Below are 26,135 nucleotides of genomic sequence, written 5' to 3'. Positions count from 1 at the left end.
AAAGAATTGAAAGATGAAAATAGTGAAAACTAAATTGAGGTGTCATCCGCGTGTGGTTCGGGCAATGTCACGGTTAGTGAAAGGATTTTAAATCATTTAATTTGTTATGTCGCCCTTTTAATTTCTTGCTAGATATTACTCAAATTATTGTGCAATATAGGTTTTTCGAGTGGTACTTTCCCTCATCATTGACCCCATCAGATTTTGGAATAAACATCCGCATGCCGTTGCTTACTACTTATTTTTGACTACAAAGTCCCTACGAGGCATATATAAGCATAATGCGTCTCATCAGTTTGTAGTTTACAGCAACTGAGTTTTAATTATTATCCTACGGTGATCTATCGACTACAAGGAGGCATTTCGATGAGGCAGTGACAGTAGTACCCCATTCATCGTCCTTGTTTTTCCTTGTATACGGTGTTTGCACGTAATCAGTGAATGCGTAGTACAGTTTTGTGTCTTTTACAGTAATTATTTTGGTTTAGCAATAAGATAGTATCTCTCTCAATGAAGTAGAACGACTCATTTGAAGATGTCAATATTGAGTTGCTTTTCGTAAACGTGAAATTGGCAGCTGCATTCTGTATTGAGATTATTTATATAAATAATGGATAATTAATGCAATTTTTCCTTTACCTCATTGCTAATCTTTTTCTTTCTGTTGTTTATATACTATAGGGATGAGTAGTCTGAACTGAGAGTTTTGGAGTTGGTTGAAAAGGCTCCGACCTCCCACAATGAATAGCCACAGCTTTACATTAGCTGAACGGTTGATTCCTGCCACATACCTTCAGCAGGCAGCAGCTGCGAAGAAATCTAGAGAGAGTCTCATTAGGCAGCTAATTGAACAGGTAATCAATGAAACCATTTTTCAAAGAAACCCATCTATTACCTTAAAAATTATAAAGGGCCGTTCTTATTTTAAGTAACAGAAACCATGATTTGAGTAATTCAATAATATTCCAGTGCGCGTATTTTGTTTGGAGTGGCACACCCAAATATTTACATTTTTCTTCAATCGTGTATCATCTTCAACACTGATTTAAAATTACATTACCTTTGGATTTTCCAAATCAACAGATATGGCACATTTTTCCCAACGCACACCTGTTCGTATGCCATGTTCTATTTTAGTGACTGTTGAAGTTGAAGCTTCACATCGTTGATTTCACTTATTGTTAATCATTCTTGCAATATAACTTTCCTAACTGATCATGCAACAGCTAGCTTCCAACATTGTGCAACTATTTGGATATATGGTCGGGAAATTATGTTCCAATCCCCTAAGGATGTGCATTGGTGAAATAATTTTACAATTTATTTAACTCTATTTTTCTGACCCCAACTGTTTTCCTTCTAGCATGAATGAATTTTTCTGTCTAAAATTCGCTATGACCATATTGCATTTATTTGGTAATGGTCCATGTCTTCTTATTAAATATTTTCTGTTCATATATCTGAGGGGTATCAATGCAATCAAACGAAATGCTGTCACGAAACTACCAACTTAAAATGTGTGAAAAATTGAAAATTACTATTTATGCCAGACCTTATTTTAATTCTTCTTGTTGTTATTTGTTGAATGCCATAATGTTCGCCCTAGTAAATAAATAAATAAACAAACAATTTTTATTGCTCTGGGAGCAAAGTCCCTTGGAGCAGAATACATGTTACATGAGGTTTTGAAACCTATGGAGTGAAATAGGTTTACATAAGTCATAGAATAAGGTAATTAAAACAGTCACAAAACATAATTTAACATCAGTTGAACGAAACATATAGTACAATACATACATACAAATACAAAGAACAATAGTTAAATATTTAGCCTGATAGAACAGTAATAAGGTCATTTTGGTAGTGTGGTAGACAGATATTCAAACATGTTCCTGTTGAATTGGGATGTGTTCCTGGATAATTTTACTTTATTAGGCAAACAGTTCCATTGTTTACAGGATGAAATACTGAATGACTTTTCATATATAGCATATTTTCATATAAGATGGAATGTTTTTGTAATGTGGGTTGATCTCTTTGTCGTAAGTGAATTGAATATAAAATTTTCATATAAATATGAAGGGGTTTTAGAATTCAGAACTTTAAATAATTGTGAGGCCTTTTGAAGCATTCTCCCCTGTTCGAGTTTTAGCCAATTCAACATTTTATAGTAAGGAGGTACACGTTCATTAAAATGCATATTAAAGATGAATCGTAGACAAGAATTTTGGAGCCTTTGTAATTTTGTACTTAGCTCCTTGTTCACATCAGCGTAGACAACTGAGCAATAGTCGAGATGTGGTAATACTAACGTATGAACAAGCTTCTGGCGTAATGTTATAGGGATTAGGTGTCTGAAATGCTTCATTGTGTAAAGAGTTTTGTGAACTTTATTAGAAGTGGCATTTATTTGCTCGCACCAGGTTAAGGTGCTGCTTAGATAAACTCCTAGGCTTTTCACTATATTTGAGTAGTCAATTTGAATATTTAAAACACTTATTTTAGGGAGATCACTTGCGAGCAGCATATGTACATTGGCGGTGCTTCCAAAGATTATCGACTTGGTCTTTTTGGGATTCAGATTTAGCTGATTTTCAGTCAGCCATTCACAGATGAGTTGGATATCTTTGTTGACCAAGTCAATGGCGTGGTTAAATTCAGAGGGGTAGGACTCAAGATATATCTGTAGATCGTCGGCATAAAAGTGATGTTTACAATGAGTTATTATGGTAGCTAGTTCTTTTATAAAATAGTAAATAATAAAGGTCTGAGAATTGACCCCTGTGGAACTCCACATAGGACAGGTTGGAAAACAGATACATTGGAACAAATACATGATCATTTCAGGAATGTATTGTACTAAAAACTAGTATTTCAAGCCGATCAATCACTTTCAAATTACACAAGAAGTGTTTTCCTAATTTTCTGTAACCAAATTTATGATTGTGTATGTTTTTACACCATTGTATGTATTATTGTGTGCTCTTCTTTATAGGTACTCTGGATTTTAGCATTATTAATTCATTAATGCTCATGATTGCATTTTAAACAGATTGCTCTTAAGCATGGTACTTTGAAATCCTTCATATCATAGCACTTTCTCATTTGAATTGATGTTGGTGTGTCCCAAATATCAAATTAGGGTCATTACTAATATTTTGGCCTCATGATTCATACCTTAAATGGGAATACACTGGGTAATTGTTTCACTGATTGAACTGGATATTATGGGATTATGTACTTGCAAGATTATGTATCATATGCCTTGAGAAATTATAAAAGTCTTGACATATTTATATATTAATTGATGTATAAAAGTTGAATCACTCTTGGAAAACTTCTTTTATAATTTACCAGTTAAATTTTTTTGCTAGAAACGAACGTTGACAACTTTGTCTGATCATTGGTTTGTTTACTGTGTTTCTCCCTGGTAGAATTTGCATTTTTTTTACTAACTCCCCAATAAGCAGGGTTCATATCCTGAAGATCCTATGTGTTCTGACTATAACCTAAGTTACTCAGTTTCTTGTTGTTCATAGTTAACCTTTTGGGTCCATTTTCAGGAGTCATCAAGTGATCTAGTCATCTACTGATCTAGTTATCTGGCTTGACTCTAATCTCTTTGCTCTGCCATATATTGGCATCTGAGGCTCCTTGTAACTCACTTTTTGCAATGCTGAGGGAGACCTTCAGCCACCTTCTGTATATAATATTGGAATGCACATTCCTTTTTTACTTAAATTGATTCCCTGTGACAAATTCACGTTTTCTTTGATGGTGTTTTTGATGGCTAAAATGAGTGCTATAGGGACCTGTTGGTTCAGGGGTAGAACATTGGACTACTGACAGGATGGCCTGGGTTTGATTCCCAGGCATGCCACTCTGGGCATCCTCAGCTTCACCAGAGCTGTGTGATTTTTCGGGTACCAAAACTTCCTGGGGAATAATAACCGGGGCAGGGAAACGATCTGGCCCCCTTCTACCATCACTTACCATTTTTGGTTTTTTTTTGTTTTTTCAATGAGTACCATAATTGTATTGAAGTTTTGATAATAGCTTGGGAAATTTTTAATGGTGTATTTATGGGTATTCAAACTTCAAACATCATTCCAAATCATTCCATGATATTGGAACAATGTAGGTCTAGATTTAGTTGAGCTCATTACAAATGCACTTAAACAAAACAAGTTTGAAATATTGAAAAATTGGTTGCCACATCATTATTTTCCATTAACAAATCTATCCTTGACATCATTATAACCAGCTGTAGTCATAATATTAACTTTTTTTGGTGGGGTTTTTGTTCTATATCCCTCTTTAATAATAATTGTTTATTTTTCCAGAGATTGAAGCATATAATACGTACAAAATATAGGACATGTCAACATTAAAAAGTTTGTGACAGCAATAAAGAGTTACACATAATAACAACAAATGTACAACACCAGAGGTTGATGCAAACATTAGACTTAGAAACTCTCCAGAAATGCCTGTATCAAATGGAAGAGGAAGATCTAATGCTGGAAATCATGAGAGTTATCTGAGTTTGCTTTTGAAAAGCAACATCTTGTAAGTTGCTGTGAGTTCATCACTTGAGTTATTAAAGAGCAGAATAATCCCATAGGATTTGGCCCCTTATAGAAACCACAATAATCAGGCTGAAGGTCAGTTTGATAGGTGAGAGTAGAGCTCATCCAATACTAAACTCAATGGTGCGTGAAAATTAACACATGAGCAGGGTAGGCCAGTTCCCCTCCACTGTGGCGTCTACAGTTTCCCAGGAAGATCTGTTACACAAAAAATCCCACAGCTTTGGTGGAGCCGAGGGTACCCAAAGAGTCTTGCCCAGGAATCGAGCACGGGCCCTCTGGTCAGTAGTCCAATGCTCTACCCCTGGAATACCATGCCTGAGTGTGTATATTGCATTCTCTCCAACAATAACAGTAGGTCACGTTTCACACTTCAGCGTCAAATTTTTACTATTTTATATATTATCTCTTTCTGGAGCATGAGTGGTATCATTAATCACTCTCATTATTAAAATACCATGGTAACCTTTAGAGACAATGAATTGGGTTTAACGTGATATGAATAAAGATAGTAGGAAGCGTATTCATATCTCAATAACCTCGAGCAGTCAAGGCTGAATCCATCTCAAGATTTACTGTACAATATACATTAGGAACAGAAAATGTTACTTTCAGGACAAGAGATTTTTATTCTAATTATTGGTGTCAGTAAATTGGTTGTTTGTTGTAACTTTGCAGTGATATTTTATTAGATCGTGTACCTTTTTGAATGAGTTTTTCAGTCATCTCTGTTTGCAGCTGTGATTTTCTAGTGATACTCTTTGTCATTTGAATATTGCATATACTTTATTCATCTATTCTATTTCCTACCTTAATTATCTGCTGTTTAATCTTAATTTTGTACATTTTAGCTTCAAATTTCATCTTTTCTATGATTTCAACCCAAGGTAATTCCTTGATCAAAATCCCAAAGATCAAAACACATAAGTTACTCATTAACATCTTCATAGTATTAAATGTCTTACCTACACATTAATAATTATGGTAATATGCCAGTCATGTTGGATTTGAGAGACTATTTTGATGCCATTATAATAGAATTCTTTAACCGTCATAAAATTATTGCTGGTTTTTGCTTAGCAGACTAATGAAATAAAACAAGTTCTATTAAATTGGAAGATATGTTTTGGGGGCTCTACAGCCTAAATAGATAAGAGAAATGTGATTCTAAAGGTTGTTATAATTTTAAACAGCAATCACACTTAAATGACATTTATACTTACGGCCTTACAATAAGATTTGTGGAGATTTCATCTCACACCCGGAATCCCATTAGCCCATAATATGCTAATGTACTTACTCCCATGAGAACAGTGACTGGATCTCCTGGTCCTTGCCTATCCCTCTGTATCTCCCTCCTGCCCTCTTTTGCAATTGATAATGTCCGTTCTTTGAACATTTTAAACACTTCTAGCTGTGGTATATATGGAAGAACAGAGCATGAATTATTGCATAGGCCTTAGTTGATGATTTGTTTAGGCCAAAGCAAATGTAGAATTACATGCTACCATTCCTCCATGGTTGCTGTAGGCAAACTGAATGTTTCAACTTGCAGCAGTTTCTCCTGATTTAATGCCAGAGTCAAATCATTGAGACTTCTGCCATTTATTCATTATACATTTCATATTAGTCTAATGGTGTGACAAAAAATTAAATTTTTGATAAAATAATTTGATTAAGAAAGCATGATTGCTCTTTATTAGACAGCCCTTATTGTACTTGCTTTTGATTATACATTTCCCAATGTGTCCCATTCCCTTTTTCAGAGGAAATGGCCAGAAGAGGGCTGGGATGACACCACCATTGAGCTCTTCCTCGCAGACCTAGCTCAGATGGATAGCAACAACTTCCCTGGGAACTGTGGCATAGGCGAGAGGGAAGCTCGGATCGCATCAGGTAGTTTGGCACTTGCTCATCCTTTAGTGGTATGAAATCACAAAATTCTGGTACAAATCCATTATTATAAATGCAATTATTGTTGGTTGTGCCTTTAGTTGATTTTTTCCGCCACTCACAGTGATTTAGATATGAGAGTATGTGACTGGTATTTATAAGGCTTTCCTTTTGCAGCTCTTGTGGCAAGGCGGCACTATCGCTTGGGGCATGGGATTGGACGTTCAGGGGACCTAGGGGAGGTTCAACCAAAGGCCGCCGGCTCTAGTCTTATGAACAAACTTACCAATGCCTTGGTTTTGGATGTAATTAGGTTTACTGGTGAGTAACTGTAATTGTTGAACATCTCTAACTTTTCTTCAAAGATGAGCCTAGAAATAACTGTTTTCCTCTCTAACAATGGCCACAATAAATGAAGTTGTTATGGGGGGATCGGGATGATGCGGTGGCTAATGCACCGGCTTCCCACCATGAGCACCTGGGTTCAAATCCCGGAGACAGCAGATTATTTTCAGTGGTATCCCAATCCCTACTTCAGGTGCTTTGTGGAGGGCACTTTGCACAAGTATATCGTCCGTCGGATTGGACGCTAAACTGCAGACTCCTGGGTGACTTTCCAAATGAGTTGGCTTATCCCGACATCAGGTTTCTGTCCACCCTTCCTTTCTTATCCACCCCTAATGGTGCAAATGACCTTAGCCGTCAGTCACCTCCCCTAAAACTACTACTACTAGGGAGTAGTTATCCAATGAAATGGAGACAGTGAAACAATTAGTGAATATTTTATGCCTGGTTGAGTTTTTGTGATAAAATGCGTGTTGCTTGTGTTGATTTTCTCTCTGGAATTTGCATGGAAAAAATGTTCTCGTTGAAATTGATAGTGATTAGTCTGTCATTTGTGGGGAAAGTATATATGCTTGAGTTTTACTGCATTGTATTGAAAAAATGCTGCTACTGATTTAAAAAATGAATCACATCATTGTTTTGTTAGTCATATTCTATTGCTATTGCAAAATACATTATAAGCACAAATTACTTTCTCCATATTGTCAATTATTTAAGTCTCTGAGTACTTGATAGCAACATGCCTTGTTGAAACTGATAGTCTTTGTGTCAGAATTCATGCTTGAGAAAGGGAATGAAATTATGAAAGGTTACACAGCTTGGGTTATGCTGTGTGCCCAGACGTGTCACCCTGAATCAACCTGAACCCCCACAGGGTCAGCGGTACCCTGTCCCCTGGAATGTGACACCATGCAGGTTGCAGGCATACATGCTAGGATTTATGTTTTGAGGAGATGATGAGAAAAAATGCATTTTCAAGATGTAATGAAAATTGAGGATGGGGGAATACAATGGAAGTTTATTTTATTGTTTTACAAATGAAATATCTCATAGTATCCAAGTTAAATAAATAATTTAAGCAACGACTGTTTGCTGTTTTACAATCAGGTGCAATTTGTAAATAAAAAAGGAAAACACCAAAAAATGTCATTGAAGTGTTAGCACACATAGAAGGATGTCCCATATAGCATAAGATTTCTTTTATTTGTTTATGTATACTTCTTTTAGAATTTCAACTTCCTGCTTGATTTAAATGTTTTTATTTCATGCAATCTCTATAAAGTAATATTATCATTAAAATAAAATGTAACTAAGGTCAACTAGCAGCTGTAGTATTATTTTAAGTGATTTATAAAAAGCATTCCCCCCTCGAAAAATGAAGGGATAACATATCATACAATTCAGATTATATTGACTAGTATTGAATGGACTAGTAACTAGTCCATAATCCATTGTAAAACTTCATTAAATACTTAAAAGTTATCACTTCAGTAACCAATTAATTAACATAAACTAATTTAAACAATCTAGTGAATATGATATAAACTAAAACAGTTATGAATGAAAAATGAGAAATATGATAAAATTGGCTAATCAACTCTCTGGTCCGATTAGATATTTATAAAAAATCTGGGTTCAGAGGGATTTAAATTTGAGGTTTTTAAAATCTTTGATTTAAATGGAGAGCCATTCAAACCATATAGGCATATGTATGTACATTCAAGGATTATGTAAATGTAGGGCCTTTGAATTCAAGGTCTCACTGCATTATGAAAAATTATGGGAGTACATGATTACAAAAATGAATGAGACCTGAAACACATCATGATTTTGTGGACACCTAGGCTGCCATTACAATAATTTTCCCCTTTCAAGTGTGTCTGTGCCGTCCTGGAAAAATGTGGGAATATCAAATTTCAGCAAACACTGGGATATCATGGAAAAATCATTAACTGGCACATTATTTAGGAATGTTTCATGCCTGTGATGCATTGAAGAGATTCGACATATTTGCACTCTGACATGTCTCTCTATCCTACCTTATAGCCACTACCCTACTTACCCTACATTGAGAGGTGCCGACATGAAACTGCACAAATTGAGTCAGTGGTTCATGCTTAAAATGAAAATAATAACTTTAAAATTTTGTACTCTGAATATTTTTGTTCATTTCTACTGCAGTGCCTGTAAATATGTTCATTTGTTGCTTTTAAATGCCTCATTTTCCTCCTTGTCTGTCTGGTTGTCAAGAAGTGGTTATTTTATGCTTGTGCATGATTTGTGCAATGGCTTAATTTTGATAGGTGAGAATGATTAAGTTTTAATGTGATTGTAATGATACTGACCCCCCACCGCTTTTGGCATTCTTGTCCATGTGTATCATTTTATTGAATAAGTACTTCACTTTTTTGTTAAAGAATATCCAATTTATTTTCCAGAATATCAATGTTCCTCTAAGGGCCCCACTGTATCAATAACTTGTAATTCCCAAATAATGCTAACAGGAGTGTTTCAAATCAGGATGGTGTGCTTATTTTTTCTTGTGTTCACTGGTACCATCTGCATACAGCGGGATATTATGTTATGCTCCGAATGTCTCAGTGAGTCTATTAATTGTTCCTTGTTATTCGGAGACCTGCATTTGAAAATTATTAGCACATTAGTGTATATTTGTCCAAACATACACTTATTTGGAGGCATGGAATTCACTGTAAAACTGAAAACATTCCTAGGAAAACCCATGTAATTTCTTGATAGTTGAAATGACACCTACTCTTCTCAGTATGGATGGAACATTAATTCTCTACTGCCCCACAGTTCCCACTCCCACCTGCTCTCTTCACCTCATATGCCCTGCTCCCCCAGCTCTCAAATTTCATTTGATCACTCCTTCATAAAAATCACATATTATGTACAGTGAGCTTCAGAAAGTGATATTTTTGATGGTCTTGACTCAGTGTGAATATGAATGCTGTTCAAACATCAAAATGAGTCATATTTAACGAGAAAAAAAATACTTCTGGAAATGTAAGAACAGTACATGTGGGTCATTCAATAACTCCCAAGAGATGCCACTTATAGGACTGGAAAATGTTTACGTCTTTTAGTGAGCCTCATCACTCTCTAGACTGCAGTTAAAGTTTGCCTTCATGGTACATTGCGTGGTTTCATTTTCATAGCCAATTGGAGCAACGGTCTTTTATTTAGAAAATGGAAAAAAAGAGTTTTGTGCAGTGATTAAACCTTACTATTTAAAAGAATTAATGCTCACAGTGATCAAAGCCGAGTTGGATGAAGTTCCTGTGTTTACAACTGTTGTGACTATTAGGTAAATGAGTTAAAACGTAGCCATATATTCACAGTTGATGAACGCCATTCAGGACAGCTACTGGAAGAATTGATTTTCTCCATAAAGATTGACAAAATCCACAATATGGTTTACTGTGATCGAAAAATCAAAGTTCAAAAATTAGTGGAGGCCACAGGCATATCGCAAGGTACAGTGTTTTCAATTTTGCACGAAAAACTGGTTGTGAAAATATCTCGACAAGATAAGTGTGGCATTTGGTCTAAGTGGAGAACAAATTCAATTGTGCATTCAATTTGGAGGCTGGTGGGGTACTTTTCTGTTGCAAATCCACTTGCAAACAGGATGAGTTTCTGCGTTGATACATAACTGTGGATGGAGCATGGATTTACTGCTGCACTCCAGAGACAAAGCAACTGTTGAAACGGCAGGTATCTAAAAGCCGAAGTGAAGACGATGAAATCGGCCAACAAGGTGATGGCCCTGGCTTATTGAGATGAACGTGGAATCATCTACGTTGATTACTTGCAAAAAGGACGTACAATAAATGGAGAGAATATTATGCATTGTTATTGTACTGGTTGAACGGAGAAATCAAGGAAAAATGTACTCCTTAGGCAAAGAAAATATTCTCTTACATCAAGACAACGCCAAGCCATTGGCTTTATTTTCAAACTTGAAAAAATGGCTAGCAGAGAATGATCACATTGAATGAAGTCATCTCCCACAATGATGCCTATTTAAAGGACCTTATGAAATCCTGCTTTTTGGACAGCTTAAAATAATTGGGTAAATGCTGGGAAAGGTATATTGAGCTAAAAGGGGATGAGGTTGAAAAATAAAAAATATTACCCAAAATAATTTATCTTTCTATTTTTTTCTAAAGACTTATTGAACGGCCCACTTACAGCAACAAGGCAATATGTAATTTTTACTGCACTAAATAAGGATAATTAATGTTAAAATTTTTGCTTGATTGAGTGAAATAGCAATATCAAGCGAATAAAATGAGGTAATGTGATGAGATAATAAAAATGTGTTTCTCATGCTCTCACCCCAATTGGGTAATGTTCAAATATTGGAAAAAAATTATTTGCTATAGAATTACAAGGAATGGAAGAATCTTAAGGGTAATTTAATTAATTTTGAAATCTTTGGTACTAATAAATTTTATTTCTTAGGCACCCCCTCAGTTATAACTTCTCATTCTTTGGTTCCTTTATCCACAACCCACACTTACTAAAACTCTTTCCAATCACTCAATTCATAATTTTTCATAATAGTTCTCTACATAAATTTAGTTGTATTTCTACCAAAACAGTTTTTGCAGATCATCACAAGTTTCATAAAATCATGTGTCTTTTACCTGACAATTTACCAAATCCTATTAATTTTGGGATGTTTAAGTATGATATGAATCTGATAGTATGAGGTTCATTTACTTATTAAAGGCTGTTCCTGTTCCATCATTTTGTCCTCAAAAAATTCAAAATTAAAGACCATTTCATCACAATTAAAAGCCCATTGTGGCAGCTAACCCTGAGAATCTACGAGCTTCATGGAGTTGCTGATTCTCTGCTCCCTTTTACTCAGAGCTTGCTGCTTCAACATGCCTCACAATGCCATGGATGTCAGTTCTTCTCATAAACGTTTCAAACCACACATGGCTTCCTTTAAATATTTCTTTTTTGGTCATTGATGATCTTGGTATCATCTTAACAAGTTCAGTGAAAATCACTTATGCATCCTTACAAATGATGATCTCATGAATGGCATCGCCTTGCAATTGCATTTGTTTATCTGTATGATAAGCAACTTTTGGCATCATCGAGAATACATAACCATTGCATAGATATTCTTGTCACTCCCTTTGAAGCATTTATCTCTTTAATTTTGTCCTTGTTCCAAAGGATTGTGCAAATCGCTAGTAGACCGATTGTATATGTGTGCTAGATCAGCCACACCCACACCTCATTTTTACTTTTCAATGACTTCAGTATTTAATTTCTATGGTTATTTTTATTCTCTTATGGCTCACTTCTTGTGGCTTTTTCCTTTGGGGCATTTTTACCAGGGTTATCAAACTTTTCCCAAAAAATCACAAATAATATGTCTCAACACAATTTTGGAAAAATGCGTGATCACTAGTGACCCTAAGATGCTAGCAGAACGAGTGCTAAACACAAATTGGAGTAGCAGGTGCACAATCATTCTAGTAATCCTTTCCTCGTCACTCATTATGTGAAAAGTCACTCATCAAGTCATTTATTTTTCATATTTGTACTCATTATGCAAATTACTCCCTGTGTGAGGTGCTCGTTAAGCGAGGTTCCTTTGTACATCTTGAGTTCTCATATATTGAACTTGGATGTTAAGTAAGGATGTCATTCAGCAGCTCTAACTCTTAAAAATCGCTCAAGCCATTACAATGCAATGAGTGAACAGACTTAGTCTTTTCCATTAAAGATGTTACAACCCATTGCAGTTTCAATCACCATTTAACTCTTCCATATAAGATTCTCTCTTCAGAAAAATTCAATTTCCATGTGGCCATTTTTTTATTAACTGATTTTTCATTCTGCTCAGTGTTGCCAAACAGGTTCCTTGCTTGGAATATGTTCATAATACTGTACATATATAAGGTTTGGTGATTTCTGGCACATAATTATGGTGAAGTCCTTTTAGATTTACCTCCCTATCAGGGTGTCAGATATTGACATTTTGATGACTAACTAAATCACCTTCCTTAAAGCATTGGTCATAAACCTTTGGGTTAATTACTGTGACCTTTTTTTACTCATATAAATGTAATTTCTGGACTGAAAATAAATTTCTGTACCTCCATTCATCAATGCCCAGAGGAAGATAGCAGAGTTAGTCTTCAAAGCACAGGCATGTGACACTCTGACCTGGAGGAAAGCTTGTTAAGATTTCACCATGTTCGTAACAATAATTCAGATATTTATTGATGCCCACCCCTTGCACACTATTGCTACGAGTTACATCTGAATATTAATTTCATTTTAATGTAATAGCCGAATTGCAAAATTATAGAGGAAAATGAGGAGAGCAACATTTATTGAAAAACCCGTGGGAATTCACTCAAGGAGGGCAATCTACAGATATCCGCCCAATCTCACCAGATTCTGTATAACTGGAGGTGTTTGGGAGCAATTGTTCTTTTGCTCTTCCTCTTCTTCAGAAGCGTTTAATATTCTGATCCTCCTTTGCCCAGGTGTGAAGACGTCAGCGGGGTGCTTTGTGGTCCCAATGGCAACAGGAATGAGTTTGGTGTTGTGCATGTTGACCATCCGGCAAGAAAGGCCACAGGCCAAGTACGTGTTATGGTCACGCATTGATCAAAAGGCATGCTTCAAGTGCATCGTCACTGCTGGTAAGTGAACTCTGTTTTGCAATGACTTCACCCTCCTACATTCTTTATCTCTCTCACTTATCTTCGATTAGTTTATGATAAATGAAGGGCAATCTCAATCTATGAAAATTAAAATCATCCTGATTGTTGTTGTTTTCATTGTCCGAAAGAGAATGCAGTTGGTTAGTGTTGTCTTCATGTCTGTTTATTTTTTCATTCTTTTTTTATTTCCAATCACAAAAAATGATTAATGAATCTATGAACCTGTAAAAAGTATAAATGTGGTAGTCTTACTAGAGTGATGGGTTTGTGCTTTTGGGTAAACTGCTTTGCCTAGGAATGGTAATCATTCCATCAGAGTGCCTGCCAAGGCCACATGTCTCACATCCTGCTAGCTCTTGTTTCTTTAACTTTGATTTAATAATACTTCCTTATGAAAATGTCCTCCACTGCATTTTGAGTGTTGTCAAAGCCTGGATTAGGAGGTCATCCTCATATACTATGGGCAATGATTTTCTCATTATCCTTAAGGAGTTACATTTTAGTAAGTTGCTGAATCCATCAGCGACTTACCTCTTTCTATTAAACTGGAATTGATTGTCTTGTATCCCAGGGGAATAAATGTATCGACTCTTTTGGTCATTACCTTTGAATAAAATCATTCCATGGTCACATTGTAGAGGGTGTCCAGTTTTCATTTGACTGCCCCTCGTATTGTTTTCCATTATTTTTTCATGAAAGTTCAGGTGGCCTGGTACCATCACCGAAAATTGTCATTGCCAATTATTGTTTCTATACAGTCTTATTTTATTTATTATTTAGAAATAAATTTTCAGGAAACTTCTTCAAAGTTTCAAAAATAAGGTGATAGTGCAGAAGGGAAAAGTTGTCCAATGTCATAAATGCCATTAGCTACAAATATGGAGGCGATAAGGAATGGAGGATGGGTATTTGGGAGGGGAGACCTCTTGCCAGAGCCGAGGGACAATCTGCCCATCAGATAACCGGAAGTTAGTGCTCTACTGTATCCATGTGCCAACATCACCAGTAGACACATGTTCAACCTTTAAACAGATGTTTTTTGCAAGATTGAGAGGACACCTGGAGATCAGGTTGGCGTAGTAGCAAGCTTACTGGCTTCCCACCCTGAATGGCCTGTGTTTGAGTTCCAATGATGACAGAATTTATGAGAGTTATCCTGATCCGTATTTAGCTGCTATGTGAAGAGCACTTCAGTGGGATATGCCCCTTTCAGATGCGCTGTTAAATTGTGTGACCCCTTGGGGCCTGTATTGAAGAGGAGGCCAATACCAGGTTTCTCTACACCCTTATCCCATTCCCTGATAATCTTACCTCTACCAAACTAACCACATACCCTAAATGACAGCCCTGGGGGCAGTGGGATAATGTCCTTGCCTGCCAACCCAAAGGACTTGATTCCCGCCGAGATGGGTTTATCCCCACCTAGGACTAGAGTAAACATAACAGTTTCAGGTTTAACTTTGTGGGATTCCTTCATGATGAGGGTGAAAAAGAAACTTTACACTTCCACGATAAAGATTTAATATTTCACGACCATAGTTTAGATGGTGTGCATCATCTAAACCATGGTCGTGAAATATTAAATCTTTATCGTGGAAGTGTAAAGTTTCTTTTTTACCCTCATCATAGGGCTTGGGTGTTTGGGGTAACTGTATTCAATGTAATGTGCACGGGTTAGGTGGAAGAGGGGAAGGACTAGGAAGTTTCAATATCGCCTCAATTAAAGTCATTAGATAAACAAATGGTACAAATGATGTCAGCTGTAAGTCACCTCCCCTAATGGCCGCTGCTACTACTACGAGGAAGCACCTAGAGAAGTGGAGCATGGGAGAAAAGGATTTGAAAAGCTTAAAAATTTAATCCATTGGATTTGAGGTTGCATTGACATGAGGTTATCAGTGAGTTACTATGAAGCCTCATAAATGGACGTGTGAAGAAGAGCTTGCTGGGTATGACAGGATACGTAATGCAAATATGGGTGCAAATTGCTGAGGGCACTTCTAATCTCATGTGCAAATAGAGGTTTGTTGCAGTGAAAGGGTTCTCTAAGGTCAGCTGAATGAATTTCTCTGTGACAAATTTGTTGCCTTCTATGAACACATATAGTCAGCTTGAGAGGGAGAGAGATGGGAATTCATGGTTGATCATTGGCCTTGCAGGTTTGGAGCCAGTGGTGATAGAGACAGTGAGCGTGGGGGATGAGCTGAGGACGGACATAGCTGGCATCGAGGAGCGAATTGGTACGCTGGGTGCAAACAACATCGCGTGCATCCTTACCACCACCAGCTGCTTTGCGCCGCGAGCTGCTGATTCCGTTGACCAAGTGGCAGTGCTCTGTGCTCGCTATGGAGTACCGCACCTCGTGAACAATGCATACGGCCTTCAGAGTGCCAGGTGCATGCACCTAATTCAGGAGGCGGCCAGGTAAGCCAGCCAGCCAACCTCTTTCCATCCCCTTACTCATATCCTCCGTCCAGGTCTTCTGTGTCCATCTTACTCCATATTTCTGGCATTGCAGCCATTGAGAGAGGAAGTCATTCATAATTTTTCATATGACATATATATTTTCTATTAGTGATGGATTGGTTTAATTTCATTTTGGTTTTAATGCTGTTTTCATTAATAGCTGTTGGTCCATTTCTCTGTTCAGATGGTTTTGGTTAATGGGTTAACATCAAGCCCTAGACAGTTGCAATAGTAAACAAATCTCTTTCATCTTAAAACAAGTTATCACCTTATTTGAAGTTACACAGAAGCTTACATGAAGTAATTTTTCAGTTCCAAAATTAAAAAGACGATTGTACAAAATTAATGGGTACATATGTAGTGCGTGATGAAATTTTCAAATGCTTGCTAAGGATACTTTGCATTGTTGCTGGTATGATCAGATAGATTTTTAACTCTGACGATTGCAAGTAGCATGCTGACCATGCACTTAATGTATCACTCTTGAGATGTTTTGCTTGACAATCAACAGTCTATTGAATGCTATAATTTAGATCCAAGTATTTTGCAGTGATCCGATAATCTTGCAAGTGGAGCTTTGTCTGGCTCAAGCTACAGTAAGCATCTTTTGGAGGAGCAAAGTAATTGTTTTGATGCTCATTTCATCAATTTCAAAATTATCTAAAAATGCGACTCAGATTTAGATCCTGAGCATGTGCTAATCACATTTGAGAGAAGTAGTAAATTCATTGGCTTATATTTCCAAAAAATTCACATTTTAATATTTATTTATTTCGGATACATTGCTGTTAGGCGATAAGCCGGGTGGCAATGACATGATATAACAAGAGCTATAAACTATACAGTAGTCAGTCTTAAAACATATCATAGTGTCATTTAGTCAATAATATCTTGAGTGTTCCCAAATTAATTTCCAGTAAGGTTCATCTGTTACTGTCTTTGTTTTCCAGGAGGGGCAGGGTTGATGCATTTGTCCAGAGCACTGACAAGAACTTCTTAGTCCCTGTTGGTGGTGCAATAATAGCGGGCTTTGACAAGGGCCTTGTAGAGCGAATATCACGCATGTATCCTGGTAAGTTGTTTTAATGTAGCACATTTATAGTACCTTTTTGTGAGTGGGAGAACCTCACAAGTAAGTTGCAAGACTTGAGTTACTTGGAGACTGGGAAAATGTGCCTTGGCCTACCACCAAGGGGAACCTTCGCCGTAGTGACTATGGCCATTATTGTAGGTTCTAGTCAATTGGAATTTCCATAATTATATCTTGACTATTTCAATTTCTCTTGAATCCAGTTTTCTGTGTGCACTTCATTGCAAAACAGAACTCCTGGGTTTTCTGAGCTTGCTAGTTGTCTACTGTCTCTCTCAGCATGCTTTGCAAAGGTCTGTGCCATTTGCTGTGATGGAGTCAAATAAATGTGCAGTTAGTTCCTAATGGGGCATGCAGCAGTGGGGATTAGCCAGCAAGCAGGAAGGGTTTCAAAATGATTTATATCAGTCAGGATGGAGTAAAGGGACTAGAATTTAGGCAGAACTAAGAAAGTGAAAAGGAAATAATGCCAGCACTATGTTTCAACGTTCAAAACTGAAATTTATTTTATCTGCTGGGTGGCTATGCATATTTTTTCATAAGCCGCAGGAAAATGAAATATTGGTACCTCAAATTGAATCAGTTGTTAAAATTATAATAATAATAAAACTTCTTCATTGGGGTGAGAATGAGACTAGATAGTCACTTCTTCCACCTAACTGCTAATGTCCATCCTAACTGCTTTTTTTTTCAGTCAGCCAAGGGGTTGCAAGAATTGCCGAGTGAATTGGAAATTCAGTGTGACAGATATGGGATGAGAATCAATTTAATAGAACAAAGGTTATGCGATTTTCTAGAAAGAAAAAGGCTAAGCTAAACATTAAAATAGAAGGGCAAAAACTGGAGCAGGTAGAACAGTTTACGTATCTCGGTAGTGTTTAGGACCAACATGGTCAAAGTAGTAGGGACGTAAAGAGAAGAATTGCGCTAGGCAAAGAGGCTTTCACAAGGAAGAGGGAGTTGATGAGAGGGACTTTGAGTAAGGATATTAAGAAAAGACTCGTAAAAACTTTGATATGGAATGTAGCTATGTATGGTTCGTAAACGTGGTCATTGAAGCAGGAGGATGGACGTAGATTGGAGGCTTTTGAAATGTGGGTGTGGAGAAGAATGGGGAAGGTGAAATGGACCAAGGAGAAAACAAATGAGGAAGTACTTGGTATGGTGGGCGAAGAGAGGGGTTTTTTGGGAGAAATACTATGGAGGCAGAAAAAATATATGAAGGGTATATTAATCGGCAGTGGGATGTTCAAGACTGTGATAGGGGGGAGAATGTCAGGGAAACGAGGAAAGGGAAGGAACAGGATAGGGATGTTGGACGGGATGAAGAGAGGAAGAAAGCACTCAGAGATGAAGAGGGACCTGATGTAGAGTAGGTTGCTGTATTGTGTTTTGTTAGGGGTCACAAAATATTTATTTGGTAGTTGTGTCCATCCAAATATCTACCTTAACCGGTAGATTACCTTACCTTATAAAAACATATTCATTGGGGTGAGAATGAGACTAGATAGTCACTTCTTCCACCTAACTGCTAATGTATAACAATTAATAATAATTACTATATACTATACTGTAATTACGAGAATAATGAGAATTGGAAATCTTAGTAGCTTCAAGTGCAGCAAACTTTCAAATTTTACATTCCTAAACTTTCCTGATAAATGCAGTGGGAGCAGTTGAGTTTCTCTGCAACTTCTATCACCAGTAACTGTTTTCTCCTTCTGAAAATGAAAATTTCAAGGCCAAATTAAATCCTCAAACAAAGTACGGTGTATGCCTCACAATGCCTGGTGACACTTGTGCAGAAGTCACTTTTTGGCAGAGGTGTCCACTGTCTACAAACTTGTTTGATGTGTGGGAGGAAAGAATTAAGGAATTAGCCAAATTGGTCCACCTGTGATCACTTTCCTTCTTTGCCAACTTTAAAGTTCTCTTTGTTGTATTCTCCTTTGCTGTAGTGCAGCATAGTTCAAAGTGATGTATATTACAAATGGCAAAAGGAACTGAATACATATTACCTAAGACTAAGTACTTCACAGAGACATTCAAGGGACTCCGTTGAGGATACCTGGGTTTATGAACAGTGTAGCAGAAAGTATACCAGAGGAGATAACATACTGATATGAAATATTATAATATGGCAATTCTCTTTTTCTTAAATCAAGCTTCTTCAACTAGTCACATTCCAGCTGATATGATTACCTCAAGTTCTTATTTGCAACATCCATGCCTAGGGATTATGCAGTTCTTTCAAATTAAAAATTAGTCAAAGAATTTGGAATAAATATTCAGATTTTATTCTGTCAGATGATTGTTTTCCATAAAAAAGAGGAATCATGTCACTGAATAATTTTATGTAAATTATGTGCATATTACAAATCCCTTAAAAGTTTAAAGTACAGTCTCCTGTATTACTATATTTTAAGCTATAATTGGAGTTAATCTTGCACGGTGACTTTTGCACATATATAGCTAACTAATTGCAATTATGGGTGCAAAGGAAATGTTGGAACTGTAAGAATGAAAAGAAGTGTGATGGTATGTGTATTATATGCAGAGGCATAATATGTCACCACTTGCAAACATTGTCTTGAGTAGGGAATATCGTAATTGGCTAAATACCTTTTTCAAGGGTGAGTCATTAGGCAGCACTGCCTTCCATAATCCCTCAGCCATCCCCCTACAATGCACGCTTGTCCCTTTCCCACCTCACAAGGTCAAGTGCCACCCCAGTTTTGCAATGCCCATTAGCAACCAAATAGTTGATGTGTGAGGACTCATCTGGCCTTGTGAAACATCCTACTCTGTGTGAAGTTACAAAATGGGTTCAGTTTATGGGGGCCCAATTCTTTTACCTTGTGGGCAAAATGACACTTTTTTGATTTCATGCATGTTGGTGCTTCTTTGCCAGGGAGGGCGTCGGCCAGCCCAGCAATGGATGTGTTCATCACGCTTCTGTCCCTTGGGGTAAATGGCTTCAAGAGTCTCATTGCCCAGAGGAAGGAGATGTACACGTACCTGAAGGACGAACTCACCAAAGTGGCCACCAAGCACGGCGAAAGGATCCTAGAGACTAAAAATAACCCAATATCGATGGGTGAGTGCTACAGCAGCCATTGAATCACCATATTCCTGTGTGTGTGCATGCATGCCTTGGTATTATTGTTACTAGATCTCATACCACTCAATATGATATTGTGCCATGCATAAATACATGAATGCTCTTGTTTGTAGGAATTGGAAAATGTTTATGTTAGGGTCTCAGATTACCAGGCATACCTGAAAATCGGGATAATTTTGGCTATATGTAGAAATTGGGGGAAACCTAGCTTGAGTTCCTTAAGTATCTGTTTTAAAGCATTTTTGGAAGGAGTATCTCCTGCATGTTGGGGCTGAATAGTAAGGTGGTCTCCAATGCTTCCTTAGATGGTGGAAATGTTGTTTTACTTTTTTTATGAACTCACAGTTTGATTTTATGCTCATTTTAATAGTGGTAGCCAAGTAATCTATTTGGAGAAAATGTATGTGTTCATTTCTCTTTGGTTTAGGATGTGCTGCATCACTCTCAATGTCTTTGCTTTTCAGAGAGCATGCTACTTCATAGGTGGGTGGGACAAGTTGCACATCAGTGTAACAACTAGCATCAATAGCTGCACCTTATCTAGAGTAACCCCTTTCACTTGCAAGTTTTTTCTTGCGACTGCACAAATTATACAAAAAGATGGATTGAAAAGTCTTTGCCAACACATAATAATAGCTCCTTGTTGTTGTAACACTGAATTATTCCTCTGATTTCAGCTCTCATGAAAGGAGGAAATTCATGACTATGTGAATGTAATGAAAAATGGAAGCTCACAAGTTTTAATAGCTATTAATTGGAAATGGTAATCTGGCATCTCTTTTTGCCAAAGTAATCTGGAAAACTTCTGTGATCCCTAAATATGAGACCTGTTCAATTAAGTATGATCATGACATTTTTACTGGTCAAATTAATGTTCAACTATTTAATTGTGTATTATGCTATTGGCTTAATGTGTATTCTATACACGGCACAAGTTTCATTAATTTTAATTTATTACTGCATCACTGGCTGCCATTGAAAGTTGAAACATGTTAGGTTTGCCTACAACAACAATTGAGGTGACATGTGATGAGCAATATCCTGCGTTGAAATTTTGCTTTCATGTGGATGAATTGTCAGTCAAGGTCTCTGTAATGCTACAGGAGGCTTGTGGGGAGTATGCTCTTCCCTACAGCACAGCTAGAATACGGTTTGCAGTGTTCAAAGAGGGAAGACAATCAATTTAAAAAGAAGGTAGAACCATGATGGAAGTAAAAATTAACACCACCTTGGCCACTGTTGGGGAATATTGGGATAATATTGTAGAGGTTATTTTTAGAAGAGCAATATCAGAAATATTGAGAAATTCCTTTGGTTACCACCCACATGATGGTAACAGGGAAATTTTATTTGAGAAGTTTGTGCACAGAGGGTTCCAAGACTGCTCATACTTGAGAAATGGTACATTTGCTTGCATTTTGTTTGTAGTTGAAGATGAATTCTTTCAAGGGTTATTACTTAAAGCAATCAAACTTCATGGTACATCATTTTCAACTTGAGAGCAAACAGCAAAGCTCTGTGTGGAAAATCTCTGGCATCTCCGACACCAAAGAAAGCCTGCTCTTCTTTGCTCTGGTCTGATCTCTCAGTAGGGGTTTCTGCAGGTAAATTTATGGTCATATCATTCTTTGATGTTCAGAGAATGGTGCACGAGTGTGCTACCAGCACACATAAATGTAAATGGAGCATACTATGTGTAGAGATTCACTGAGAATTTTCCAAAGCCATGTCACCCGCAAAAGGCCACATTGAAAGGATACAGGATAGATGCTGCACCAAGATGCAAATGTTGTTGCTGAATAACTTGCAAAAGCCAATGCAAAGTGTGTTCTTTATCTACCCCATGATCCTAGTCCCAAGAGAAGTAATCCTGCTCCCCACTGTGAAGAAATGCCTTTGTGGAAAGCATGTTCCACTATCATCATGGGAAGTAGGTGTTGGTGAATGTAACATATTTAAACTTTCTATGTCTGCTGCTGATGCAATACTGAAGTCAAGTCAATGAAGCATTACACTTAGAGTTTACAATAAACCATACAATTACATTTTTCAACAATATATAATGTGAATAATAAATTCTGATAGCTTTTTTCAACCGCCATTGTGTATGTATATTAGGATAAACTGCATAGCTATTTATTCTAAGTTATTCTTTTGTGTTCCCTTCTTGAAGATGTTTGATAGAAATTTTCGTAATTAGGATGTGATCTTATTGGGTGTTGCTTTTGTTACTTGTACAGTATTTTCACAATAAATTACGCAAATAAATAATCTGTGATCACTCTTGATTGAGCAGCTCTTGTATGCTTTTCCGTCCAGTTTGAATGGCTTGGGATTGAGATGCTGCAGTGGATAACCTACTGTCTTCTCAACCAGGGAATTCCTTTCTGTCTTCCCGGGTTCAAATCCCGGAGATGGCAGATTTTTTCAGTGATATCTCAATCCATACTTGAGGTGCTTTGTGGAGAGCAATTAGTAAATGAACATTCATTCTAAATTCTTCAGATATGAATTTTCAGAATGATGTATGATGCTGTGAGTGAGGCCTGGAATTTGGCAGAGAAAGTATCAACTGTGAGCCTTCTCTCTTTCATAATTGATTTTCCCTCAACAGTGGCCGTAAATGGTGTGTGCAATGTATATTAATGAGCTCTTTTTCTTTCACCCTGCAGCCATGACTCTAGGGAGCATGTCTGGTCTGGACAGCAAGAATCTCACAATGCTCGGTTCAATGCTCTTCCTGAGGTGTGTGTCTGGGACCAGGGTTGTCACGGGGACTGATGTGAAAGACGTCGTGGGGTACAAGTTTGAAGGTAAGAGACTACCCTTGTCCCTTGTCTTTGGAGAGAGCGGGAATGTTGTTACCCTTTTGTAGTTTTATTATCTTCTGCTGAAGGAAAAAGACATCCTCGTAGAGGATGCTTTTCTTTCAACCCCTTACTGTTGCCCCATGACTGAACGGTATATATATATAGATATGGCTGCGTAGGTTTTTGCGGCGGTGGTTTGAAGGATTCTGCATTCTTGGGTTTCACTGCGTCGTTGTTTAATGCTGACAACAGTTACGCTGAAGTTGAATTCGGCATCTTCAGGTTGAAGATGAGGGACTCGGATTTTGGCCACCCTTATATAGGTGGTCTGGTTTAGTGGCTGCTCGTTGATTGGCCCATTTCCGGAGAACTCTCTTCCACGCACTGTGGAGATGGTAGCCTTCATCTCTGTTGATGTTCTTTGGGTTTTTGGTGATCTCAATTGCTTCTCTAATGAGTCGTGTGTAATATCTACTCTCCTTTGCTAAGACGTTTGCTTCTTGGAATAAGATGTTTTGACCGGGTTCACTCCATTTGTGTTCGGAGATGGTTAAGCAGTTTCACCTGTCAGATAAGAGTTCTCCAGAAATGGACCAATCAGCGAGCAGCCACTAGACAGGACCACCTATATAAGGGTGGCCAAAATCCGAGTCCCTCATCTTCGACTTGAAGACAACGAATGTAACTTCGGCGAAACTGTTGTCAGCATTAAACAACGACGAGGTGAAAGCCAAGAATGCGGAATCCTTCATATATATGGAAGTATATATTTTTTTCATTTTTTTTCTGCAAATAAATGCTGTCAGTGTTAAATGATGAATAAATATTGATTCTTTAGAGATGTTGAGGCACTTGCAAGATACACATCACAACCAGCAAATTATTAATTCCACTCATGAAACTTTACATATTTGTAGAAAAACCTTTTTTCAGTGAAAATAGCATTAGTTTTTCAAAGCACTTTAAAATGTATGTTTGAACCTTAAATGTCATGCCAAGGATACCATCTTTCCTGTAAGTAAAAGGAGCATTTGATGGTGAGTGTCTGGAGCATTCATTCAGGATAGTAGTCTAACGAGACTTAAAAAATATTTTAGGGGATGACTCTGGGTCTATAAACCGAGTCTTAAGTTTTTTAAGGTATACTGGTTTAATGGGGCAGCTTTAGCTTTGGAGCTCATAATTTTAATGCTTTTGATTTTAGCATTTTCCTTTTTTTTTTTTTTTGTTTATTTTATTTATTTATATATTTATTCGTATTTATTTGTTTACTTATTCCTAGTTTAAAAGGAACATAAGTTTTACGTAATGACAGTGGTGCAAAATGACCATAGCTGTCGACGCACCCTACAAACCCCTAAAACTACTACTACTACTAGTAGTCTAACAATTACTCTGCTTACACACTGATGGACACACACTTTCGGCAATGCCATACCGTCGCAGTGTCACACCTCTACTGGACACTCCCCCACTTCCCCACCCTTGTCTCATGACATTTGCCACCTGCTCTCCCACCGCCCAGGCTGGGGTGCCCACAATGCCAACTGCTCGATGCCCTACCTGACGGCGGCCGCTGCCATCGGCATGCGCAAGTCGGATGTGGACCTGTTCGTGCACCGCCTCGACAAGGTGCTGGGGCGGCTCAAGGGGCGGCAGGATGGCAGCGCGAGCGCCAACACAGCTGCCACGACGCCAACATCCGTGGAGGAGCTGCCGATGTCGCGGCGATCGAGGGCTGGTGGAAGCCATGCAGGGTCGGAGAGTGGCAGCCGCCTTGGGGGTGGCGGGGGCAGCGTAAGCAGCAGTAGGCATGGGGGTGGGGGATCGTCAGAAGCAGGTGGGGGGGGTGGAGGTCTGCGCCGGGGGGGTGGCGCAGCAACGGCCTGCATAAACGGCGCGGATGGGGAGCAGAGTGGAGGTAGCAGCAGCGCGGGGACGTCGCTGGCAAGCAGCAAGGACAGCCTGCGCAAGTGAAGCGAGCGCGGCCCCCTGGGGCTGCCCTCCCCCTCTTCTTCTTCTTCCCTTCGACCCACGGGAGGGAGAGAGAGAGGGGGGGAGAGGCGGTAAGCATTGGAGGGTGAGCGCAAACGAATTGCCCACCCCTTGCTTGCGCACTTCTAAGAGCGGGAAACGAGGAGTGAAACAACATTTTGAAGGGGTTGTGACGTGGGGCAGGGGGATGAGGTGGATTGTTTAGTAGCTGATTGTCAGGGTAAGGAGAAACGACTCCCCTTCCCTGCCTTTTGCAGAGGGCCAGGCTATTCTCTGTTGTGCGTGGGTGGGTGGTTCATATTGGAGATTTATTGCGCCAGGGCCTGTTTGTTATCCCTGCTCTGTCTTCATGTGTGTCTCGCTCTCTCTCTCTCTCTGTCTCCTGCCACACGAGAGTCGAATCTCTTCATCCACCGCATATGCCGATGTGCCCTCAACAGTGCGTGCTGCTGCATATAGTCATCCTACGCATCACTCTCTCCCTGATTGAGAACATCCCTCTCATCCTCATTGCCGTCTACTGGCCCCGCAGTATTCATCTCTTTTGAGTTGCTCCACATCAGTTCTTTTGTATAGAGCATTCCCCTTTTTGAAGGTAGCATTTGGTGTGCAGCCGTGACAGCATCCCTTCTCTCCCAACATTCCTCGCAAGTTGATCTCGTACATAATTGCTAATCTAGTCATTCCAAGTGGGGAGGAGGATAATAATGCAGGCAAGAGCCCTGCACAACCTGATGAGGACCCACCTACCTCCCTTACCTCCCTCCATCCTTCTCTCTCTCTATCTTGAGAGAAAATCAAAGACTATATAAATATATATATATATAAATATACATATACACACACACATATATGTATGTGTGTGTATATATGTGTGTATATATATATACACACATACATTATATATATATATATGTATATATTTATTTATTTATTTATCTCTCAATGATGTAGAAGCACTGATGAGAGCAATATAACACTGGGATGGCGCAATAGAATACAAAAATATAGATATAAAACACGTGAAATGACACTCGCAATTAAAAAAAGTTTGTTTTGTGTTTTCTATTTATATTTTTGTGTTCTTTGTACTGTCCAAGTGTT

At 38.1% G+C, this 26,135-nt stretch overlaps 1 protein-coding gene across 1 annotated transcript; it reads left to right on the top strand.

Moving 5' to 3' along the window:
* The first annotated feature begins 46 nt into the window (after positions 1–46).
* Positions 47–26,135, top strand: SecS (Sec synthetase). Its single transcript, XM_071592005.1, has 11 exons — positions 47–72; positions 682–854; positions 6,356–6,485; positions 6,660–6,803; positions 13,370–13,528; positions 15,709–15,973; positions 16,966–17,087; positions 20,017–20,202; positions 22,899–23,039; positions 24,562–24,801; positions 24,916–26,135. Exons 2-11 carry the CDS (start codon positions 741–743, stop codon positions 25,011–25,013), a joined length of 1,599 nt encoding a protein of 532 aa, XP_071448106.1. The 5' UTR covers positions 47–72; positions 682–740; the 3' UTR covers positions 25,014–26,135.

The sequence above is a fragment of the Hetaerina americana genome, unplaced genomic scaffold, assembly GCF_022747635.1.
Source record: "Hetaerina americana unplaced genomic scaffold, ioHetAmer1.1.p SCAF_5, whole genome shotgun sequence".
Taxonomy (NCBI): domain Eukaryota; kingdom Metazoa; phylum Arthropoda; class Insecta; order Odonata; family Calopterygidae; genus Hetaerina; species Hetaerina americana.
Note: the sequence above shows the minus strand (reverse complement) of the source record. Positions and strands in the feature narration are given on the sequence as shown.